The following is a 23,824-nucleotide window of genomic DNA, read 5'->3' on the forward strand; positions in this document are numbered from 1 at the left end:
TTATAGTTCCTGCATGATTGACGGCACTTCTGCCCGCCCACGCTGCACGCTGATTGGAGAACACAGCAGTCGGCAACACCATTTCAAATCTGTGCCCTTATCCGTGTGGATACGTGACACGTCAGTCAACAATTATGGTGAGGTATTTGTCTCTCTGTGCAGCCGTCTGCTAAACAAGGCAAAATTGTCATTAAAGCTGTCTTTCAGCTGGCCAGAAACGTCTTAATTTTTATTCCAAACGTTCCACGGCTTTGAATTTTGTCTATGTACGCGAAAACAAAAGACATTTTGCGTTTACAGTGCTAGTGACGAAAGACTATCCACTGGCATAAGACTGAGAGAGGGGTGTGTACTCCTCGGGCCAAGTCTTTGTAGTTTAGCTTGGGAAAATGGCGACAGGATACGTGTGGGTACAGCTTCTTGCCTCTGTGTGTGCTCTTGTGCAGCCCTTCTCATGCAGTCATCGTCCACTTGGTCAATGGTGTGCATACAGTCCAAACATGACTTCACTGGAAACAAGTGCGTTGGCTTTGTGCTGAAGTCATTTCTCACGGTTCGGCAGGGGACATTTATTCATTTCCCCTGAGTAAATGACGCTACCCTGACACGGTTACCTCTTACTTCTTTACTGCCCTGAGAAAAATACAGCTGCAAAAATACAACTGCTCATGATCAACTACATACATGGGAAATATTTATATATTTTATGGAACAGATGAATACTAAGATAAAAATGAACTAAACTTTTTCTGTGTGTAAGCAACAAATGATTTATTTTTATTTTTATCTCATAACCATTTCTGTAATTTATCAAATTAATAATTGTTAATTTATCCCATCTCTAGACTCTAAACAACATCCTATTTCACACTAAGAGGGTAAAACGCGCTCCACAATGACTTTCTTCCTAATAGAATTTTCTTGTCACATTTTGCTTTTTTTAAAATTAAGAAGTGTTTTAATATTTTTTATTTGCAATTTTGCTAAGAATAATGTCTCTAGACACGCTACTGTAATAGAAAACTAAAATAAATTTAGCATACAAACACTGCATTTGGGTCTATTACCGGGATAATTACAATAATTCCCTAGATACAGTGATCAGGAAGCATAACCATAATATGGTGTATATTATATTGCACAATATTGTGTAGGTGCACCCTGTGCTGCCAAAATAGACGTGTCAGGGCATGGACACGAGACTGTTAGTGCTATGTACTATTTTGACTTTTGCCTGCCTTAAAGCCAAAAACACTTTGCTGTTAATCATGTTGTTCTGGGCACAAAGTTGTCCAGCAGGGTTACCATTCTCCTATGCTAGAATAGTTTGATATTTGTAATCTGCAGTAAATGCAACAACACCACAATTTCTTCCAATTTTGCATCATTATTTGTAAAAGAAGCAACAACCACTATAATACCTCTGTGTGCTGCAATAACTTATTTTGCACTGTAGAGCACACTGTGTATGAAATTACACTGGAATAAGTATTTTGTTTTTTCCTTAAGTAAAAGCTGAAACACCACAGTGTAAAAATACTCTGAACAAGAAAAAAACTTGAATTATGAACTATGATAAGCAAAACAGATAAAAAGTAAAAGTGCTCGGTTTGCAGCGATATGTATTGCTGTGCAGTGTTGTTGTTGCAGTTACATAAAGGGAAACATTTTAAAATTGAACATACTTTGGAGTATTTCATTCCATTCCATTTATATCTATTATTCAGTGTAAACAGACATCTGGAAAATGTGTTGGTCAATTCAATTCTGTTTTCAGTATATGGGGTGATCGTGGCTCAAGAGTTGGGAGTTCGCCTTGTAATCGGAAGGTTGCCGGTTCGAGCCCCGGCTCGGACAGTCTCGGTCGTTGTGTCCTTGGGCAAGACACTTCACCTGTTGCCTACTGGTGGTGGTCAGAGGCCCGGTGGCGCCAGTGTCCGGCAGCCTCGCCTCTGTCAGTGCGCCCCAGGGTGGCTGTGGCTACAACGTAGCTTGCCATCACCAGTGCGTGAATGGGTGAATGACTGGATATGTAAAGCGCTTTGGGGTCCTTAGGGACTAGTAAAGCGCTATATAAATACAGGCCATTTACCATATACAACGAAACCATAATTTCATTAAATTTCATTTCAAATTGTACATTAACAATGACAATAAAGGGCTAATCATAACATCAGTTGTGTCAAGGCACTTTATATTGTAAGATAAAGCAGCAGCGTAGGTCTATTGTAGCATAACAAAGGATACAGGGTCCCCTGATCCAACCCTGACTATATGCTTTGTCAAAAAGAAAGGTTTTATGCCTAAAGTAGAGAGGGTGTCTGTCTCCCAAATCCAAACTGGGAGCTGGTTCCACAGAAGAGGAGTCTGGAAGCTGAAGGCGCTGCCTCAAATTCTACTTGCAGTCACCTTTCAGAAAGGTCCCAGGGGCCTGATACACAGCAGGTGCAGTACAGATTAAAAGGTTATAGTTTACTATTGTTTACATTCAGTGCCGCCATCTTTGATTGCTGACTTTTGCTGCTTCGAGTCAGATTGGAAAGTCCGGGGTGAGTCAGTCTTCCACAAAAAAAATTCACACTGGGAACTCGGAATTTTAGATTTTTTCTGGAACGCACCATTAGAACAACCTGATCATTACAGTAGTTGAGCCTAGAAGTAATAAATGCATAAACTACTTTTTTAGCATCACTCCGAGACAAGATGTTTCTACTTTTAGAGATGTTGTATAAATTACATATTTGTTTAATGTGCACATTGACGGACGTATCGTGGTCAAAATGATTCCTCACAGTGTTCCTGGAGGCCAAGGTCGTACCATCCAGGGTAAAAATTTGGCTAGACATCATGTTTCTAAGTAAATGTATGCTATGTTTTCGAATGATACTGCCTAAGGGAAGCCTGTGTAATGTAAATAGAATTGCTCAGAGCACTGAAAAAAAAGAGCCAGAGTAGCAACCTGGACTCCAGTTTATTAGATCCCAAACAGATCAAGCTGTGCATGGTGGCTTAAACAAGCCCAATCCACAGAGGCCCCTCCCTGCGGCCAGCAGAACCCAAAGGATCCGCCACCAACATCTCAGTGCCAGCAGAGACCACACACTCCCAACTGTTTGATTCAGAAGGAAGACCTACACACGTCTATTTGTTTATTGGTGGTACCACCATTAAACAAACAGTCCTGATTCACAGTGAACTGCTATTTCCTGGAGGCGTGCATTCAACAGCAGCTTGAGAACTCACCAACTCTTTTCTTTTTGTTTACGTAAAACCCACCTCACACCTCAGCCCTAACAAAAGCTACCATATGTTAGATTTGAGCTTTTCCATATAAGAGTCAAGTATTAGTGAGAAAGTGAAATCAGCTAATGAGTCAAAGAGGTGTTATTGCCCGAGGTCTACTTTTCATTCCATGAGACGTGCTTGAACAGCCAAACAGGCGGGCACTGATGTTTCTGTAGCTTGTGTGGCAACAACAGGACAGAAGGGAATCAAAACTGCTGTTCTATATGGATAAAAGAAAAAGTGATGTCAATAGACATTGATTCATTTATTTATTTATTTATCATTGATTTATTAATTTATTTTTATACATACGCTTTTCTGTTGTTTTTGTATGTATTCCTCCTGATTATATATATTTGCTATTTATATTGTATTCCGGCACCCACTGCCCCACTCAGCCATGGGTAATCTGTTGCAATCTCTTTTTTGCTTCCTAAACAACCATCTTTATCCGAGCATCAGCAGTTTGTGTTCTCTGTTAAAGGTATAAAACTGAATGATAGCAACCAGTTCCATGGGTTTTTAATCTTTCTATTTACTGCTTCACTTTGCAAACTATGTTCACTGTGAAGGACCTCTCAGAGCTGATTTAGGATGAAGAACCATTATATTGCACTAATAGCTCATTAATTTAAAACTGATGCAGAAATGGACAAAACCAAAAATTCAACGTGGATCTGTGGACCCTCAAGCGATAGTGCATTAAAACCAGGAATGATTCTATCATGGAAATCATTGGAACACAAATGCAGGTTAAAACTCTGAGAAGGCATATGTGAACATGAAATCCCTGGAAATCTTTGCTGGACCTAAACTCATTTAAAATAGACTGAGGCAAAATGGAAACGAAGTTATAGTGGTTGTAATTGTCAGTGCTTAAAAAATATAACAGTATACAACGTTCCTTTATGATAGAAACTCTATATTCATGTCCTTATTGTGTATTTGTTGTTGTACCCTCACTGGACGCTTTATTAGGTACACCTAGCTAGTTTCTTCTTGGATCACCTTTGGTGAGTGCCTGAAACATTCCTCACAGATCTGGTCCATATTGTCTTGCATCATATAGTTGTTACAAATGTATTAGCTGCATGTTGCAATATTTCATCTTAACCTTAAAAAAACAAATTTAGTCTACTTGTGTATTTTTAGTGCCCAACAAGGTTCTACTCTGAAAAAATGTAACGTGTGCATTAGTAAAAGAAATCTGGATCCCAATACAGCAGAATTGGAACCTGTTGAACAACATGATTAACTGTAAAGTCTATTTGGCTTCAAGGAAAATAAACCTCAAAATGAAGGAGGAGTGTGGATCATGATGAAGTATTAAAGGCTTCCCTATTGCATGATTATGAACTGAAAAGCAAGTTGCACAGCAGTAGTAGTAGCTCTGTCTTGTCTTGAACTTCTGGCTTTGCAGGACTTGATAATCTGGATGTTCTTAAGAACATTCTGCAGCTCTCTGCGAAAGTCTTTCTTTAAGGTAATATATGTACATAACAGAGGGAGGAGAAAAAATGAAGGAAGGGCACGTGGAGGGGTAAGGGCATTAGGTAAGTCTCAAATAACAATAGTGTTGTTGTGTTCAGTGTGGAGTAGCCCGTCCGTCACAGCTGCTGCCTGTTGCTGTCTTTTCCCTCCTTTTGGCCCACTCACTTTCCCTCCTGAGTTGTAAGAACAGTGGGACGAGGGAGCAACACCTCAGACGACTGTGGAAAGGAGTCTTATTGCAAACATGCGAAAAATGACTGTTTTACCTCACAGAAAGCAGCTTTGCAAACTGACCCCTCTGATCTTTGTTTTTCAGGCACAAACAGTTAATATGTTGTATTTAAGGAAGTTCTCAGAGGTAACTGGACCACAAGCGCTGGCATAATCCTAGTTGAAGGGTGACAGGATGAAGGGAAAGGTGACCTCATTCAAAGCCTCTTTGACAGAGGGCAACTTGTTCATTTATCTTCCTAACCGTCAGTCAGTCAGTAGCTGCTGGTTAAGTCTTGTAAACAGGATAGGAGCAGGTGAGACTCCACAGCTGCTTTTGTGCATACTTCTCTTTACTTCTGCTCAGCTGTAAAACTGCCATGTGGTCCTTGATGCAGGCAGGCAGAGACGTGACAGATTGGTCAGCTGGACGTAAGGAAAAGCTGAGTCTCTCCCTCTCCCTCTCACTAAGTAGATTTAACCCATCAGCGAATGGCAGGCTTCCCATATGGAGCACCGGGTAAAGCCAGATTATTGCAGTTTGTGTGAGGGGGGCTCCAGCACGACCAGAGCTCACAGTGTGAACCCAAGAATGTGACATTATGGGGCACAATAACAGCATCTGCACAGGTCGTTTGTGTAGCCAGACAGTAAGCTCTTTGCTGACAGTGTTTATTATAGGCTAATGTTATAGGCTTTGTAACAAGCAAGTTTTTTTTGTGGGACACTTGATATAAAGTTGGATGTGTTTTGATGAAAAAATCATTTTTAAAAAATACTTTTGACTGATACATATTTGTTTGTATTTAATATACATGTCTATATTGATCCAAAACTATTCAGAGAATAATAACAGTACAGTGACGAATGGAAAAATACATTTTCTAAAAATAGAACACTGAATTGTATTTGTTCAGGAAAGTGTTGCAGTCTAAGCAAGGGAGTGCCCATATCTTGCCTTTAACACAGTATTTTACAGGTGAAAGAGGGCGGAGTTGCCCCAGTGGCAACATAGCTTAATAAGCTCAGGAACAAAAAACCTTAGTCGGCTTTAACCATTGATTAGCCGACAGCTGACACAACAAAAACAAATCTTACAATGGCAATTAATGCTGCTCTGAATTTTCTTTGTAAGGAATGTGTTCCATCATGGGGTCATATCATATTTTCTTCTGACAGATAAAGGAAGTGAGAAGTGGAAATAATCTGTGGTTACAAACAATGTATGGAAACAAAAGGCTAGTCAAGCAGAAGATGAGTGATACACTGTGACTGGTGATCCCTGACAGAGCAAACCTGGTGGCAGAGAGGGCCATCTGAATTACAGCAGAGTCGGTCATATGCAGGGGGATCAGTTGACCCTCCCCCCACCGATCTACTTCCTGTTTTTCATGGTTGTCTGCTCACTTCTGCCTATACAATACCAACTGTGTCTGGAGATGTTCCAGCTCCTACTACACTGCTGCATTCAGGAAATGGCAACTGTGGCCCACATCAGCCTACAAGCCTTTCATTTAAGGGGAAAGGCAGGTCATGTTGGCATCTTCAGCTGTCCATCAGTCAGGCGGCTGTTCCAACCAAAGGCCTCCTTTCAATCAGATCTCCATCTTCAGAAAGATCTTTTTGGTATATTTTACCAGGTTCTGCACAAGAACAAATGTACTAGTATAGCTACAGTCTAATGTTTATTTTGCCATCACTACATTTCAGAAGGAAATGTTAGACATTTCACTCCATTACAATTTAAAGTTTACATTTTAAACATATAGCAAACAACCTACAAATAATTCACTATAGTGACAGAAGCCAGTTTAAATTTATGTAGAATTTTGAGACTCGGAGGACATCTTTTTCCTTCTGTTCTTTCACTTTGAACACATTTGGATAAAGGCCCTGTAATAAACGCCTTTTCTTTTTCTATTGTGGCATGCTAATTTTAGTAAATTATCTGTTGCTACCTCTTTGTTCAAATATTTAATTAGTCTTCATGCATAGAAAACAAGCGCCAAATCCACAGAAACACAAAAACATCTTTTACTTTTTACATTCTTTTTAAGTTAGTAAATTTTTTATTCATAATTTATAAAATTGCAAAATTCACTTCCCTGCTTTAATGCATGAAAATTGAATTTTGCCAACACATGCCACTGTGGTTCACAAGTTAACAAGCAAGCAACAAGCAGTAAGTGCGTGTAAAATGCTGCCATATGCGCAATTTCTACCCCAGCCTTTTATATAAGAAGAACGTGATCCCACAGGGACCTCTAGTGGTCAACCAGGAAACCCTGACTGACCAAGTGTCAAACCCCTAGCTTGCAAATCAAACCCTTATTCTTACAGCTATATTCATATTCACAGCAGACTGTGTTACACTAAGCAATCTGCATGACTTTGATGTTGATGAAGACACTCATTGAAATGTATCACAGGTCCACAGGCTGCACGGCTTTAAGAATCTACACACACAAACCTCCCACCATCATTCATAAGCATGCTGCAGGCTTACAGGGTAATCTGGGGAACTGCATTTACAGTCTAAGCAGCAGTAAGGAAGACAAGTGTGTGATTAGTGTTTAGAGCAGTTAGGTAGCGCTTAATGAGCGGCTATATAATCTCTAAAGTTTGTTGATCTCACTGTGCAAACGAGACTGAATCCAGACAAGATTACGTTTTTGGAAAATACTTACACTAGACCAGTGGTTCCCAAACTTTTTTTTGCCAGGCCCCCCTTTGTTTTACAAGAAAAATGTTCGCGCTCCCCCCACCACCTAACCCCCCACAAACACATCCTCCAAACACACACACCCATATTTTGCTCCATTGCGGTTTATTTCACACCTCCAACATTTAGTAAACAATTAAGTAAATACAAGTAAACGGTAATAAATTACAGGTACTAATAAAATATACTACTAACTCTTTTACGCTGCGTCCACACCTATTTTTGCGTATTTTTGGAAACGCAGCTGTTTCTATGCGTTTGGGCTTTTCGTCAACACGTAAACGGCGTTGCGATTCACTGAAAACGGAGATTATTTAAAACTCCTTTTTTGCGTTTAAGTGTGGACGAGGATTACAGAGTTCGTCACGCAACGACAAAGGTATGTGCCTCTTTTCACGTGCGCCACGTTATTGTTTACATGAGATGAATTGCAGAATGGCAGATAGAGACAAAATACTGTTACTGTTAATCTGACTATCTGCAGGTTTTACACACTTACATATACACCCGCAGTTACTGTCCCTCCATTTAGAAAGGCAGAGGCGTCACGGTGTAATTATTTTACGTGTAGTTGTTTGTTTGTTTTTTTCCTGTGTAATAATATTCAACATTGCTATCAATACATTTTTCAAAAAATGTCTCTGTGCAAAATGGGTTCAAAAACAAAAACAGCTGTGGGATACTGTTTGTCCGTGATTTGAACCGGGGGAACAAATTACGGCAGGATCAGCCTGATATTATTTGTATCCCACTGTAACTTTACTGCATAAAGAGCTAACATGTCCAAAATGTCAGGAGTAGTTAGTTATTACAAGAAGTGTTTGTGAACTAAAAATCAAGAATGTGGGATACTGTTTGTCCGTGATTTGGAGAGCCCAGCGCTGCTCCCGACGCAGGGAAACTAATTTTGCAGGGGAGACCTACCTTGGCACTTGTGCAGGTGAAGCCAAAGGGAAGATATGCTTCACCATATTTTCCTGTCTTTGGCTTGGAAGGAAGTTGGTTTGGAAACATATTCAGCGATGCTTCATCTCCTGCTTTGCGTTTGTGTGGGAGCCCCGTCAAAAACCTGTCCACAGTGTCCAAGCGCTTTTTTTTTTTTTTCTTTTCATACCGCGCCCCCCTGCAATGGCTCTGCGCCCCCCCTAGGGGGCGGGCCCCACACTTTGGGAACCTCTGCACTAGACTATTCTAACTGTACAATATTCTTATATTTATTATAAGTTATCATCATCTGATTACTGAAACAATCGTAAATCAAGGTCATATGTAGATCTGAATCACCTTTTCATGAAAAATTAAGCCATAAGCACTGTGGACATCAGAGATAAACAGAGTTAATGTCCCTTTACTAATGTTGAGGAGTAGTCTGATAAACAGACATAAATTTTAATATAACCAATTAGTGAAAAATAAAGGGGTTTTTTTGTTGTTTTTTGTTTTTTTACAAGCACTGCCATATTCAGTTGCTGTTCTGCCTTCTAACCATCTTTGGTTTTAATAGCCACTGTTTCTTGTGAGACATATATGTTTTTTCATGATGCAGGGTGAGGAGACGAGGGATAAAAATGTTGTTGAAACCTGGCTGAGCTAATTCCAGCCCACCTTGGGGTTGGAGGTAACAGTGACACTGCATGAACTTATTGCAGTGACTGAAAGGTGAAAGAAGTATCCTGTGCTTTCAATCGAGTACAAGTAGCAACACTGTAACATGATCAATTACCAATCAAAGTCTTGTCTTCAGCATGTTACTTATATTAAAGTGTGCAAGTATTAGCTAGTATCAGCTCACTGTTGTATTAACGAATTAACAAACTACCCTTCCAGGAAGGATGATAGGTGTAAGGTTAGGAAATAATTTTAGATTTTAGATAGAGGATATCTCCTGTGTGGAGTTCCTGAGGTATGATGAGGCTCTTGAAATCCCTAAAAACTTGGCACCACATCTCAAAGGTGTCCTGTGGAGGTTTTATGTAAGTAAACAGAAGTTATATTAACATTCAGCATTAGCTGCCAAAAGGCTCTGTTTGTATCTAAGAGGTTTATCTAAAGTGTGTTTAATACATGTCTCCTTCATAATGTATTCATGAAGCTTAATTTGGGGAATATTACAAACCCTACATTGTTAACTTGCCAGCAGTCCAGTTCTAAACGGCCTATAGCCGTTTCACTCGTTAACCTTCACCCACATAGCAGACAGGTCTGGCCTGCATCTGGTGTCAGGCTGGCACTGCTGGCTGACTTCTGGCATGGTAAGTGGTATGTCATCCAGATGTGGGCCAGGTCTGGCATAGATGGCACTGTTTATGTGATGGCATGCCATATCTAGCCCGATTATGGTTTGGTTTATGTGGCCCAGGCTCATAGAAAGCTGGTCTTCCCCAGATCCGGCATCAAGCTGACACTTCTGACTGACTGGTGTCATGGCAGGGTGTATGTCAACCAGATGTGGGCCAGGTCTGGCAATGATGGCACTATTTATCTTCCGCTTTTCCTATTTTAGTTGGAAAATGCCATGTTGCAATACTATACTGCTATAGTAGCCAATGTTTCAAATGCAGGTTTGACAGGTTTGTGAGTGTACACTTTATCCAAAACCTAGTAAAAGTTTACTCATGTTCATCACTGGGTAGCTGTAGCTCAGGCGGTACAGCAGGTCACCTACTGATCAGAAGGTTAGTGGTTCGATCCCTGGCTCCCCCAGTCTATGTGTGAATGTGTATGAATGTAGTTAGGAAGCACTCAGTTGTGTGTGAATGTGGCATGATGTATAGAGCACTTTGAGTAAACCGGGAGAGTAGAAAAGTGCTATGTAAGAATCAGTCCATTCACTGTCTGAACAGAGTTTTGTCATGTTACTTTCGCACTACTATGTTCCGGCACATGTTGTTATTACATGGCTTGGTTAAGGTACACATTAGGCTGACATCTGGGGCCAGAGCTGAAACTGTTCTGGGCCAGCACAGGGCCAGCAGTGTGTCTGCAACTGGCCTTGTGCTGGCCAATGTGTGGGCCACCTCTGGCAAACCAGATCTGGGCCAACAAAGGGCCGTCATTCTTTGCGGTATGTGGGCCATGTGTAAGCACACTGTGTGGGCCAGATCTGGGCCATACCAATTTTGCTATGTGAGCAGTTGACTTTAGTTTGAATAAAACTGTGTCAGCTCTGGTTTCCCCCTGTTTTGCATTTACATTGTTACCTTCTCCAAGGAGGTAGCATTTGCATGCATGCATATCATTTTGTCTGTAACGATAATTCAAATAAACTTAAATTAATTCTGATAAAAGCTTTTTAGGGCTGTAAAGTAGGATCATCTTAACAAGTCTTTACAAAAAACTTACCTTTTATCCACCAGTGTCTTTAAGATCAACTTAAGGATTTATTGGTCAAACAGGGACAAAAAGCCTTAAAACTTAGAAACTATGACAGTTAGGTGGCGTGTATTGTCAACATGTAAAAGTACTGTGTAAAGATTTAAAATTTCATGTTACATTTGACCTCTGACCTCTCCTTCAAGGTCAATAGATTGAGGTAAAACTGCTAAAACTCTCTTTCTTACTGCCATTGTTTGTATTGACCACATGTAAGCATATAGGCAATGATATATGAGCTTTCTAAATATCCTGTTACATTGGACCTCTGACCTCTTCTTCAATGTCAAACAAGGTCAAACTATCATAAAATGTCTGTTATCTTTAAAACTACTGGTCTTGTTTGTATTGTTTTTTGTTTGTCTGATAAAGAACAGTAGAAAGAACAGTCAGGAGAAAGTGAATGAGCTTCCTGGTTAGTTAGTTAAAGAGTCTCTAAAACCTGTATATGTTGTTCACATCAGCAGGACTTTGTCATATACATTAATTATGTGCATTAAGCCCTCCATACCATAACAGATACTGGTTTTGAATTCAAGAATTTCAGACTTGGACTGGTCAGACCACAGGACAGTTTTAAACTTTGTCCCAGAGTCTGGGCTCAGACTGGGCTCAGAGAAGGCAGCAGCATTTCTGGAGTTTGTTTAAATAGTATGTGTTTCTTTATGTGGTGGAATTTCAACTTGTATGTGTTGATGAAGGCCTGAACTATGTTCACTGACTGTAATAATCCCCTGCGTAACTTAATCCGTTTAATGCAGTGTTGCCTGGGAACCAGATGATCACTGCTGTTCATTCAGTGTGTACAGAGAATTTTCCAGAGTAGATAAAGTCCTCAAATTCTTTTAACGCTGATTGAAATGTTTCCTAAATTGTTCCACCATTTGCCCACATAGCCTTTTACAGAGTGGCCAGCTGCTTCCCACCTTTACACTTATTTGGGATTCGGTCATAACTTTTTTGAACTGTATTCCTGGCATCAAATTCAAAATGAGCGTGATGTTTACTAACTTAACTAATCCTTTTGCCAGTTGCAGTTTCTAAAACTAAGAAGGGTAACACCAGTTTGCACAACCATAACTCTATCCTCAGATTATTAGAGGATAATCTGAGCATTAATTAGCAATAAGAAAAACTTTTCGTCATTTGATTATAGTTTTAACAAAAAAAGTAGTTAATGTGAGCAAACTATGTTTCATTTTGAATTAACCCAATTCATAATGACTAATTATTAATTCTGAAAACCTTGCAGTAGAACAAGAATTGTGATTGTTGCACTGAGCTACATGACATTAGTTGCTTCTAACGGCGCTTCCACTGTCTACTAAAGATTATTTATGTCTTTGAGATTCATATTTGTAGACTGAAAGGTCACTTTGGATCTGTGTTTGCTGTTTTTTGATAAGCAGGTCCGACTGGAGTGTGACTGTGATAATAAAGGACTCAGGCACACAGCGTTATAGTTGCAATCTGAAAACTCTGCAGCTGAGCCAGAAACCACACCCTGCCACAGTGACGGTTAACTTTAGTAATAACAAAACAATTGATGGAGTTAAATAAACCTTTTGCTTGCACAGATATAAGTGAGCACATACAATTATATTATAGTATATTATAGTATATTGATATATGTGATATTAGGACATTTAATGCTTGTTAAATAAAGACTGACTAACATGGCTGTTTATGACTCTGTTTGTGAATCAGTTAACTCTATCTACTTCACACCCACCCCGAGTGGATGTTTGGGACATTATTACTCACTGACAGGTATGATAATAAGGGCATGTTTCAGTGACCAGTGTAGCGGCAACCTTCGGTCCTTCTTTGCCGCTTCTGCAGGACGTAAAGTTTCTGACTCGTGCTCTTGTTAAATCGCTTGTATGCCTTTCGGTAGCAAAAACGAGGCGAAGGAAAAAGGAGCAAAACATTTATTCTCCATACAAACCGAAAAAATACAAACCAAATGCCTCTGGTGGGAGCTCTGTTTACATTCCCTTTATGTTACAACGAAAACAACATTAAACGGTGACGGTCAGAAAACTGTTGCTCCACGTCCTGCTTGCTAGCCTAACCTTTCTTCCCCCCCCACATGCGGGCAAAAAATACACACCCCCTTTACGACATCTATCAACACTTTACAACAACACAAAAGATTAACAAAGCAGGATTAATTTATGGAGCACAGCATATTACAACCAGGTTTGAACTTTGCTCCCTGTGAGAGTCGCAGGTGGAGTCAGCCACAGCGCAGCTCACCTGCTGTTTCAGGAAATGAAGCGTTGATCCACGGCACCCGCCAGGACTGGAGGTATCACACAGTAAGTTGATCTAATTGAGGATGTTTCTGTTTCTGGGGAATTTTTAAATATTAATGAAAAGATTCAAAACTGAGATGATTTTACATTTTTATACTCCGATATCAATACAGCAAAGAGTGGAAAACTTATTTCACAACAAGTGTAAAACGTATTACAGAACAGTCTGGCTTTGCTGTGAGCAAGTAAAAGTGCGTTAGTGTGATAGCTCTAATATTATATTATATTATATTATATTATATTATATTATATTATATTCAGTTTTAGGAACTGACGGAATACATGAAACCCAAACAAAACACGCAATAAGAGGCTCCAATATAAGCGCTTAATGTTGGTGGCATCAGTGACACAGTGGACCCGCACGGGCAGGAATGCATTTCTTACTTGGACGTTCCGTGACCACTTGACATATAAAGAAGAAAGGGATGGGCGAAATCTGACCGTGCAATGCAAATTCTGTTTGCCAGCAACCAAGCTGCTCTCAGCATCGAAAGACTCCACCAGGTTTTAGTTGTGGTAGCTGCCTGGGTTATGTGCCACTTCAGTATCTTCCATGTACTACTGCTGTGTGATTTATTAAAATTACTGAAGGCTGCATTACAACCTGCTAGCTGCAAATAATCATGTGCACTTCTGAAAGCAGACAGAAAGAAAACATATTACTGATACAGAAATAGTTTTCTATACGAGATCAGTGGAAAAAGTGCAGCCTTACCTAATGTCCACCCACTGTTACTCATTAGGGCCCGAGCACCGAGAGTGCGAAGGCCCTATTGTATCTGCTCCGTTTCTTCTTCTTCTTCTTCTTCTTCTTATTATTATTATTAGGGCCCGAGCACTGAGAGTGCGAAGGCCCTATTGTATCTGCTCTGTTTCTTCTTCTTCTTATTATTATTATTATTCAGGCAAAAGAAGGGCCTTTTTGAGGGCTTTAACATGCTCGAAAACTCTTGGAATTTTGCACACATGCCAGGTCTGGTGAAAAATTTTGTATTTTAATGGTTTTACATATGAGCACTGGGAAATGGCTCTGTAGCGCCACCTATGCCTTGTTAAATGCAGCCCTACGAACACATCGTTTTAGCTACATGTATGAAATTTGGCACAGATGTGTATCATGCCAAGACGAACAAAAAAGTCAGTGGGACCATTGACGCAAACCCAACAGGAAGTCCGCCATTTGGAAGTGAAGGTGACATTTTGGCTCTAATTTTGCCATTTCCACGCCTCGAACTTTTGCGAACTCCTCATTGGAATTTCATCGGACAAGCTTCATATTTGGTCAGTGTCAACTACACACCTGGGCCATGTTAAATTGCGGAGCTTTTGAGTTTTCGGGATACGGTGAGGCCGTGGCGCCACGGCGAATTTCGATGACTCGCCATGAAAATCTTATTGCCTCTCGTTCTGTCATACATTGTCCGACCTTGACCAAAGTGGACACATATGATAAGGCTCCACCCCTGAACATATTTCACCTGCCATATTTGACATCAGGGACAGCGCCACCTAGTGGGAACAGGAAATGTCATGTTTTACACTTTGGGGTACAGTATTGTAATGGGTGACATCTGCAGCCTCAAATTTCTCCAGGAAAGCCTTAAGGAGTTGGTCTTGGGTTACAGAGAAAACTGTGAGTTTTCGCTGAAGGGTGTGACCCCAGCAGCATGGCGAACATTGAGGTCTCGCCATGAAGAAACAAATTAGTGTAACTCAATGAAATCCAATCTGATCAGTACCAGATTTTACAGGGATGATGTCAGACCCGCCCTGAACAGATTGATATGCCCATTGTCAGGAATACGTAGAGCGCCACCTAGTGGCACCAGGAAATGTCATGTCTTTCATTTTGTTGTACTGATTTTCACAGGTTCATCGTGGCCACCTCAAAAGCGGTGAATATCACCATCAGTCCCTCTTGATGCTTCAGTGAGAAAATTGTGACTACAAACTGAACGGCGCACCCTGGTGGCAACGCAGTTCACCATGAAAGATGAAGTGGCTTTTGAGGGGCTTGAAAAGTTTAAAAAGTCTTGAAATTTGGCGCACACCTCTAATGTGATGAGGGATTTCTTTTTATATGTTCATTTTCCTTGAACAGCGCAAAATGGCTCCACAGCGCCCCCTACAAAATTTCAAAACAACAGCCCCTGCTCTGTGTTTTATGTATGAGTTTGAAACCTGGCAAGCTTATTGGAGATATCAAGATGTACAAAAAAGTCTCTTGGAGCAATATCCCAAATCCAACAGGAAGTCAGCCATTTTAAAATTAAGGTGTAAATTTGGCGACATTTTCCCCTCTTTTCAGGCCTCATACTTTGACGAACTCCTCCAAGGGATTTCATTAGATTTACGCGATCTCCTGTGTGTGGAATCTAAAGACCTTTGTGATGTTAAATTGCGAAGCTTTTTACGTTCAGGGAAACGGGGTGGTCATGGCGGCACGTGGAGTTTCAATCACTCGCCAAAAAGCAGTAACCTGCTGTCGCTCAAAACACAATGTCCAATCTCTCCCAAAGGTCGCAGGCGTGATGAGACTCGAGCTCGGAAATGTTTGTTATGCCATTTGTCAGTAATGGTTAGAGCGCCACCTAGTGGGACGACTATAATAATGGTTGAATGAGATGAAATTTTAGCTGGTGGTTAAATGCATGAATTCCATCAATGTGACATCAGATCGGAAGCGCTGGTTTTAGGTGTTGGGCTTGGCTCGACCCGCCGGGGTGCGAGGGCCCTCATATCGCTGCTTGCAGCTTTAATTATTAGGGCCCGAGCACAAAAGTGCGAAGGCCCTATTGTATCTGCTCTGTTTCTTATTATTATTATTGTTATTATTACTAACATTATTATTATTAGGGCCCGAGCACAAAAGTGCGAAGGCCCTATTGTATCTGCTCTGTTTCTTCTTCTTATTATTATTATTATTATTATTATTATAATTATTATTAGGGCCCGAGCACAAAAGTGCGAAGGCCCTATTGTATCTGCTCTGTTTCTTCTTCTTATTAGGGCCCGAGCACCGAGAGTGCGAAGGCCCTATTGTATCTGCTCCGTTTCTTCTTCTTCTTCTTCTTCTTATTATTATTATTATTATTATTCAGGCAAAAGAAGGGCCTTTTTGAGGGCTTTAACATGCTCGAAAACTCTTGGAATTTTGCACACATGCCAGGTCTGGTGAAAAATTTTGTATTTTAATGGTTTTACATATGAGCACTGGGAAATGGCTCTGTAGCGCCACCTATGCCTTGTTAAATGCAGCCCTACGAACACATCGTTTTAGCTACATGTATGAAATTTGGCACACATGTGTATCATGCCAAGACGAACAAAAAAGTCAATGGGACCATTGACCCAAACCCAACAGGAAGTCCGCCATTTGGAAGTGAAGGTGACATTTTGGCTCTAATTTTGCCATTTCCATGCCTCGAACTTTTGCGAACTCCTCATTGGAATTTCATCGTACAAGCTTCATATTTGGTCAGTGTCAACTACACACCTGGGCCATGTTAAATTGTGGAGCTTTTGAGTTTTCGGGATACGGTGAGGCCGTGGCGCCATGGCGGATTTCGATGACTCGCCATGAAAATCTTATTGCCTCTCATTCTGTCATACATGTTCTGACCTTGACCAAAGAGAACACATACGATAAGGCTCCACCCCTGAACATATTTCAACTGCCATATTTGACACCAGGGACAGCGCCACCTAGTGGGAACAGGAAATGTCATGTCTTTCATTTTGTTGTACTGATTTTCACAGGTTCATCGTGGCCACCTCAAAAGCGGTGAATATCACCATCAGTCCCTGTTGATGCTTCAGTGAGAAAATTGTGACTATAAACTGAACGGCGCACCCTGGTGGCAACGCAGTTCACCATGAAAGATGAAGTGGCTTTTGAGGGGCTTGAAAAGTTTAAAAAGTCTTGAAATTTGGCGCACACCTCTAATGTGATGAGGGATTTCTTTTTATATGTTCCTTTTCCTTGAACAGCGCAAAATGGCTCCACAGCGCCCCCTACAAAATTTCAAAACAACAGCCCCTGCTCTGTGTTTTATGTATGAGTTTGAAACCTGGCAAGCTTATTGGAGATATCAAGATGTACAAAAAGTCTCTTGGAGCAATATCCCAAATCCAACAGGAAGTCAGCCATTTTAAAATTAATGTGTAAATTTGGCGACATTTCCCCTCTTTTCAGGCCTCATACTTTGACGAACTCCTCCAAGGGATTTCATTAGATTTACGCGATCTCCTGTGTGTGGAATCTAAAGACCTTTGTGATGTTAAATTGCGAAGCTTTTACGTTCAGGGAAACGGGGTGGTCATGGCGGCACGTGGAGTTTCAATCACTCGCCAAAAGCAGTAACCTGCTGTCGCTCAAAAACACAATGTCCAATCTCTCCCAAAGGTCGCAGGCGTGATGAGACTCGAGCTCGGAAATGTTTGTTATGCCATTTGTCAGTAATGGTTAGAGCGCCACCTAGTGGGACGACTATAATCATGGTTGAATGAGATGAAATTTTAGCTGGTGGTTAAATGCATGAATTCCATCAATGTGACATCAGATCGGAAGCGCTGGTTTTAGGTGTTGGGCTTGGCTCGACGCGCCGGGGGTGCGAGGGCCCTCATATCGCTGCTTGCAGCTTTAATTAGGGCCCGAGCACTTCGAGTGCGAAGGCCCTATTGTATCTGCTCTGTTTCTTATTATTATTATTATTATTATTATTAGGGCCCGAGCACTGACTGTGCGAAGGCCCTATTGTATCTGCTCTGTTTCTTATTATTATTATTATTATTATTATTATTATTATTATTATTATTATTATTATTATTATTATCATTCAGGCAAAAGAAGGGCCTTTTTGAGGGCTTTAACATGCTCGAAAACTCTTGGAATTTTGCACACATGCCAGGTCTGGTGAAAAATTTTGTATTTTAATGGTTTTACATATGAGCACTGGGAAATGGCTCTGTAGCGCCACCTATGCCTTGTTAAATGCAGCCCTACGAACACATCGTTTTAGCTACATGTATGAAATTTGGCACAGATGTGTATCATGCCAAGACGAACAAAAAAGTCAGTGGGACCATTGACGCAAACCCAACAGGAAGTCCGCCATTTGGAAGTGAAGGTGACATTTTGGCTCTAATTTTGCCATTTCCACGCCTCGAACTTTTGCGAACTCCTCATTGGTATTTCATCGGACAAGCTTCATATTTGGTCAGTGTCAACTACACACCTGGGCCATGTTAAATTGCGGAGCTTTTGAGTTTTCGGGATACGGTGAGGCCGTGGCGCCACGGCGAATTTCGATGACTCGCCATGAAATCTTATTGCCTCTCGTTCTGTCATACATAGTCCGACCTTGACCAAAGTGGACACATATGATAAGGCTCCACCCCTGAACATATTTCAAGTGCCATATTTGACATCAGGGACAGCGCCACCTAGTGGGAACAGGAAATGTCATGTTTTACACTTTGGGGTACAGTATTGTAATGGGTGACATCTGCAGCCTCAAATTTCTCCAGGAAAGCCTTAAGGAGTTGGTCTTGGGTTACAGAGAAAACTGTGAGTTTCGCTGAAGGGTGTGACCCCAGCAGCATGGCGAACATTGAGGTCTCGCCATGAAGAAACAAATTAGTGTAACTCAATGAAATCCAATCTGATCAGTACCAGATTTTACAGGGATGATGTCAGACCCGCCCTGAACAGATTGATATGCCCATTGTCAGGAATACGTAGAGCGCCACCTAGTGGCACCAGGAAATGTCATGTCTTTCATTTGTTGTACTGATTTCACAGGTTCATCGTGGCCACCTCAAAAGCGGTGAATATCACCATCAGTCCCTCTTGATGCTTCAGTGAGAAAATTGTGACTATAAACTGAACGGCGCACCCTGGTGGCAGCGCAGTTCACCATGAAAGATGAAGTGGCTTTTGAGGGGCTTGAAAAGTTTAAAAAGTCTTGAAATTTGGCGCACACCTCTAATGTGATGAGGGATTTCTTTTTATATGTTCATTTCCTTGAACAGCGCAAAATGGCTCCACAGCGCCCCCTACAAAATTTCAAAACAACAGCCCCTGCTCTGTGTTTTATGTATGAGTTTGAAACCTGGCAAGCTTATTGGAGATATCAAGATGTACAAAAAAGTCTCTTGGAGCAATATCCCAAATCCAACAGGAAGTCAGCCATTTTAAAATTAATGTGTAAATTTGGCGACATTTTCCCCTCTTTTCAGGCCTCATACTTTGACGAACTCCTCCAAGGGATTTCATTAGATTTACGCGATCTCCTGTGTGTGGAATCTAAAGACCTTTGTGATGTTAAATTGCGAAGCTTTTACGTTCAGGGAAACGGGGTGGTCATGGCGGCACGTGGAGTTTCAATCACTCGCCAAAATGCAGTAACCTGCTGTCGCTCAAAAACACAATGTCCAATCTCTCCCAAAGGTCGCAGGCGTGATGAGACTCGAGCTCGGAAATGTTTGTTATGCCATTTGTCAGTAATGGTTAGAGCACCACCTAGTGGGACGACTATAATAATGGTTGAATGAGATGAAATTTTAGCTGGTGGTTAAATGCATGAATTCCATCAATGTGACATCAGATCGGAAGCGCTGGTTTTAGGTGTTGGGCTTGGCTCGACGCGCCGGGGGTGCGAGGGCCCTCATATCGTTGCTTGCAGCTTTAATTAGGGCCCGAGCACAAAGTGCGAAGGCCCTATTGTATCTGCTCTGTTTCTTATTATTATTATTATTATTATTATTATTATTATTATTATTATTATTATTATTATTATTATTATTTCGGCAAATGAATCGGCCTTTTGAGGGCCTAAACATGCTCGAAAACTCATGAAATTTGCACACGCGTCAGGGCTGGTGAAAATTTACGTATTTTAATGTCCGTAGACATGTCCAGGGAAAATTGGCTCAGTAGCGCCACCTAGAAAAATGAGAAACGCGAGCCCCCGAGATGGGTATGACCTACATGTATAAAACTCGGAACACATATCTAACGTTCGGAGACGCACATAAAAGTCTATTATGGCCATGTCCTAAACCCAACAGGAAGTCCGCCATTTGGAAGTGAAGGTGACATTTTGGCTCTAATTTTGCCATTTCCATGCCTCGAACTTTTGCGAACTCCTCATTGGAATTTCATCGTACAAGCTTCATATTTGGTCAGTGTCAACTACACACCTGGGCCATGTTAAATTGCGGAGCTTTTGAGTTTTCGGGTTACTGTGAGGCCGTGGCGCCACGGCGAATTTCGATGACTCGCCATGAAAATCTTATTGCCTCTCGTTCTGTCATACATTGTCCGACCTTGACCAAAGTGGACACATATGATAAGGCTCCACCCCTGAACATATTCAACTGCCATATTTGACACCAGGGACAGCGCCACCTAGTGGGAACAGGAAATGTCATGTTTTACACTTTGGGGTACAGTATTGTAATGGGTGACATCTGCAGCCTCAAATTTCTCCAGGAAAGCCTTAAGGAGTTGGTCTTGGGTTACAGAGAAAACTGTGAGTTTTCGCTGAAGGTGTGACCCCAGCAGCATGGCGAACATTGAGGTCTCGCCATGAAGAAACAAATTAGTGTAACTCAATGAAATCCAATCTGATCAGTACCAGATTTTACAGGGATGATGTCAGACCCGCCCTGAACAGATTGATATGCCCATTGTCAGGAATACGTAGAGCGCCACCTAGTGGCACCAGGAAATGTCATGTCTTTCATTTTGTTGTACTGATTTCACAGGTTCATCGTGGCCACCTCAAAAGCGGTGAATATCACCATCAGTCCCTCTTGATGCTTCAGTGAGAAAATTGTGACTATAAACTGAACGGCGCACCCTGGTGGCAGCGCAGTTCACCATGAAAGATGAAGTGGCTTTTGAGGGGCTGAAAAGTTTAAAAAGTCTTGAAATTTGGCGCACACCTCTAATGTGATGAGGGATTTCTTTTTATATGTTCATTTTCCTTGAAGAGCGCAAAATGGCTCCACAGCGCCCCCTACAAAATTTCAAAACAACAGCCCCTGCTCTGTGTTTTATGTATGAGTTTGAAACCTGGCAAGCTTATTGGAGATATCAAGATGTACAAAAAAGTCTCTTGGAGCAATATCCCAAATCCAACAGGAAGTCAGCCATTTTAAAATTAATGTGTAAATTTGGCGACATTTCCCCTCTTTCAGGCCTCATACTTTGACGAACTCCTCCAAGGGATTTCATTAGATTTACGCGATCTCCTGTGTGTGGAATCTAAAGACCTTTGTGATGTTAAATTGCGAAGCTTTTTACGTTCAGGGAAACGGGTGGTCATGACGGCACGTGGAGTTTCAATCACTCGCCAAAAAGCAGTAACCTGCTGTCGCTCAAAAACACAATGTCCAATCTCTCCCAAAGGTCGCAGGCGTGATGAGACTCGAGCTCGGAAATGTTTGTTATGCCATTTGTCAGTAATGGTTAGAGCGCCACCTAGTGGGACGACTATAATAATGGTTGAATGAGATGAAATTTAGCTGGTGGTTAAATGCATGAATTCCATCAATGTGACATCAGATCGGAAGCGCTGGTTTAGGTGTTGGGCTTGGCTCGACGCGCCGGGGGTGCGAGGGCCCTCATATCGCTGCTTGCAGCTTTAATTATTATTATTATTCAGGCAAAAGAAGGGCCTTTTGAGGGCTTAACATGCTCGAAAACTCTTGGAATTTGCACACATGCCAGGTCTGGTGAAAAATTTGTATTTTAATGGTTTACATATGAGCACTGGGTAATGGCTCTGTAGCGCCACCTATGCCTTGTTAAATGCAGCCCTACGAACACATCGTTTTAGCTACATGTATGAAATTTGGCACACATGTGTATCATGCCAAGCCGAACAAAAAAGTCTATGGGCCCATTGACGTAAACCCAACCAGAAGTCCGCCATTTGGAAGGGAAGGTGACATTTTGGCTCTAATTTTGCCATTTCCATGCCTCGAACTTTTGCGAACTCCTCATTGGAATTTCATCATAAAAGCTTCATATTTGGTCAGTGTCAACTACACACCTGGGCCATGTTAAATTGCGGAGCTTTTGAGTTTTCGGGATACGGTGAGGCCGTGGCGCCACGGCGAATTTCGATGACTCGCCATGAAAATCTTATTGCCTCTCGTTCTGTCATACATTGTCCGACCTTGACCAAAGTGGACACATATGATAAGGCTCCACCCCTGAACATATTTCAACTGCCATATTTGACACCAGGGACAGCGCCACCTAGTGGAACAGGAAATGTCATGTTTACACTTTGGGTACAGTATTGTAATGGGTGACATCTGCAGCCTCAAATTTCTCCAGGAAAGCCTTAAGGAGTTGGTCTTGGGTTACAGAGAAAACTGTGAGTTTTCGCTGAAGGGTGTGACCCCAGCAGCATGGTGAACATTGAGGTCTCGCCATGAAGAAACAAATTAGTGTAACTCAATGAAATCCAATCTGATCAGTACCAGATTTACAGGGATGATGTCAGACCCGCCTGAACAGATTGATATGCCCATTGTCAGGAATACGTAGAGCGCCACCTAGTGGCACCAGGAAATGTCATGTCTTTCATTTTGTTGTACTGATTTTCACAGGTTCATCGTGGCCACCTCAAAAGCGGTGATATCACCATCAGTCCCTCTTGATGCTTCAGTGAGAAAATTGTGACTATAAACTGAACGGCGCACCCTGGTGGCAGCGCAGTTCACCATGAAAGATGAAGTGGCTTTTGAGGGGCTTGAAAAGTTTAAAAAGTCTTGAAATTTGGCGCACACCTCTAATGTGATGAGGGATTTCTTTTATATGTTCATTTTCCTTGAAGAGCGCAAAATGGCTCCACAGCGCCCCCTACAAATTTCAAAACAACAGCCCTGCTCTGTGTTTATGTATGAGTTTGAAACCTGGCAAGCTTATTGGAGATATCAAGATGTACAAAAAAGTCTCTGGAGCAATATCCCAAATCCAACAGGAAGTCAGCCATTTTAAATTAATGTGTAAATTGGCGACATTTTCCCCTCTTTTCAGGCCTCATACTTTGACGAACTCCTCCAAGGGATTTCATTAGATTTACGCGATCTCCTGTGTGGAATCTAAAGACCTTTGTGATGTTAAATTGCGAAGCTTTTTACGTTCAGGGAACGGGTGGTCATGACGGCACGTGGAGTTTCAATCACTCGCCAAAAAGCAGTAACCTGCTGTCGCTCAAAAACACAATGTCCAATCTCTCCCAAAGGTCGCAGGCGTGATGAGACTCGAGCTCGGAAATGTTTGTATGCATTTGTCAGTAATGGTTAGAGCGCCACCTAGTGGGACGACTATAATAATGGTTGAATGAGATGAAATTTTAGCTGGTGGTTAAATGCATGAATTCCATCAATGTGACATCAGATC

At 41.4% G+C, this 23,824-nt stretch overlaps 1 protein-coding gene across 1 annotated transcript in view; it reads left to right on the forward strand.

Moving 5' to 3' along the window:
- The first annotated feature begins 12,881 nt into the window (after positions 1 to 12,881).
- Positions 12,882 to 23,824, forward strand: part of igsf5a (immunoglobulin superfamily, member 5a) — a 52,664-nt gene continuing 41,721 nt past the window's right edge. The window contains exon 1 of the mRNA XM_005454605.4: positions 12,882 to 13,401. Within this exon, the coding sequence (XP_005454662.2) occupies positions 13,258 to 13,401 (144 nt within the window). The 5' untranslated portion in view covers positions 12,882 to 13,257. The remainder of the gene's footprint in view (positions 13,402 to 23,824) is intronic.

Source organism: Oreochromis niloticus, linkage group LG10 (assembly GCF_001858045.2).
Source record: "Oreochromis niloticus isolate F11D_XX linkage group LG10, O_niloticus_UMD_NMBU, whole genome shotgun sequence".
Classification (NCBI taxonomy): domain Eukaryota; kingdom Metazoa; phylum Chordata; class Actinopteri; order Cichliformes; family Cichlidae; genus Oreochromis; species Oreochromis niloticus.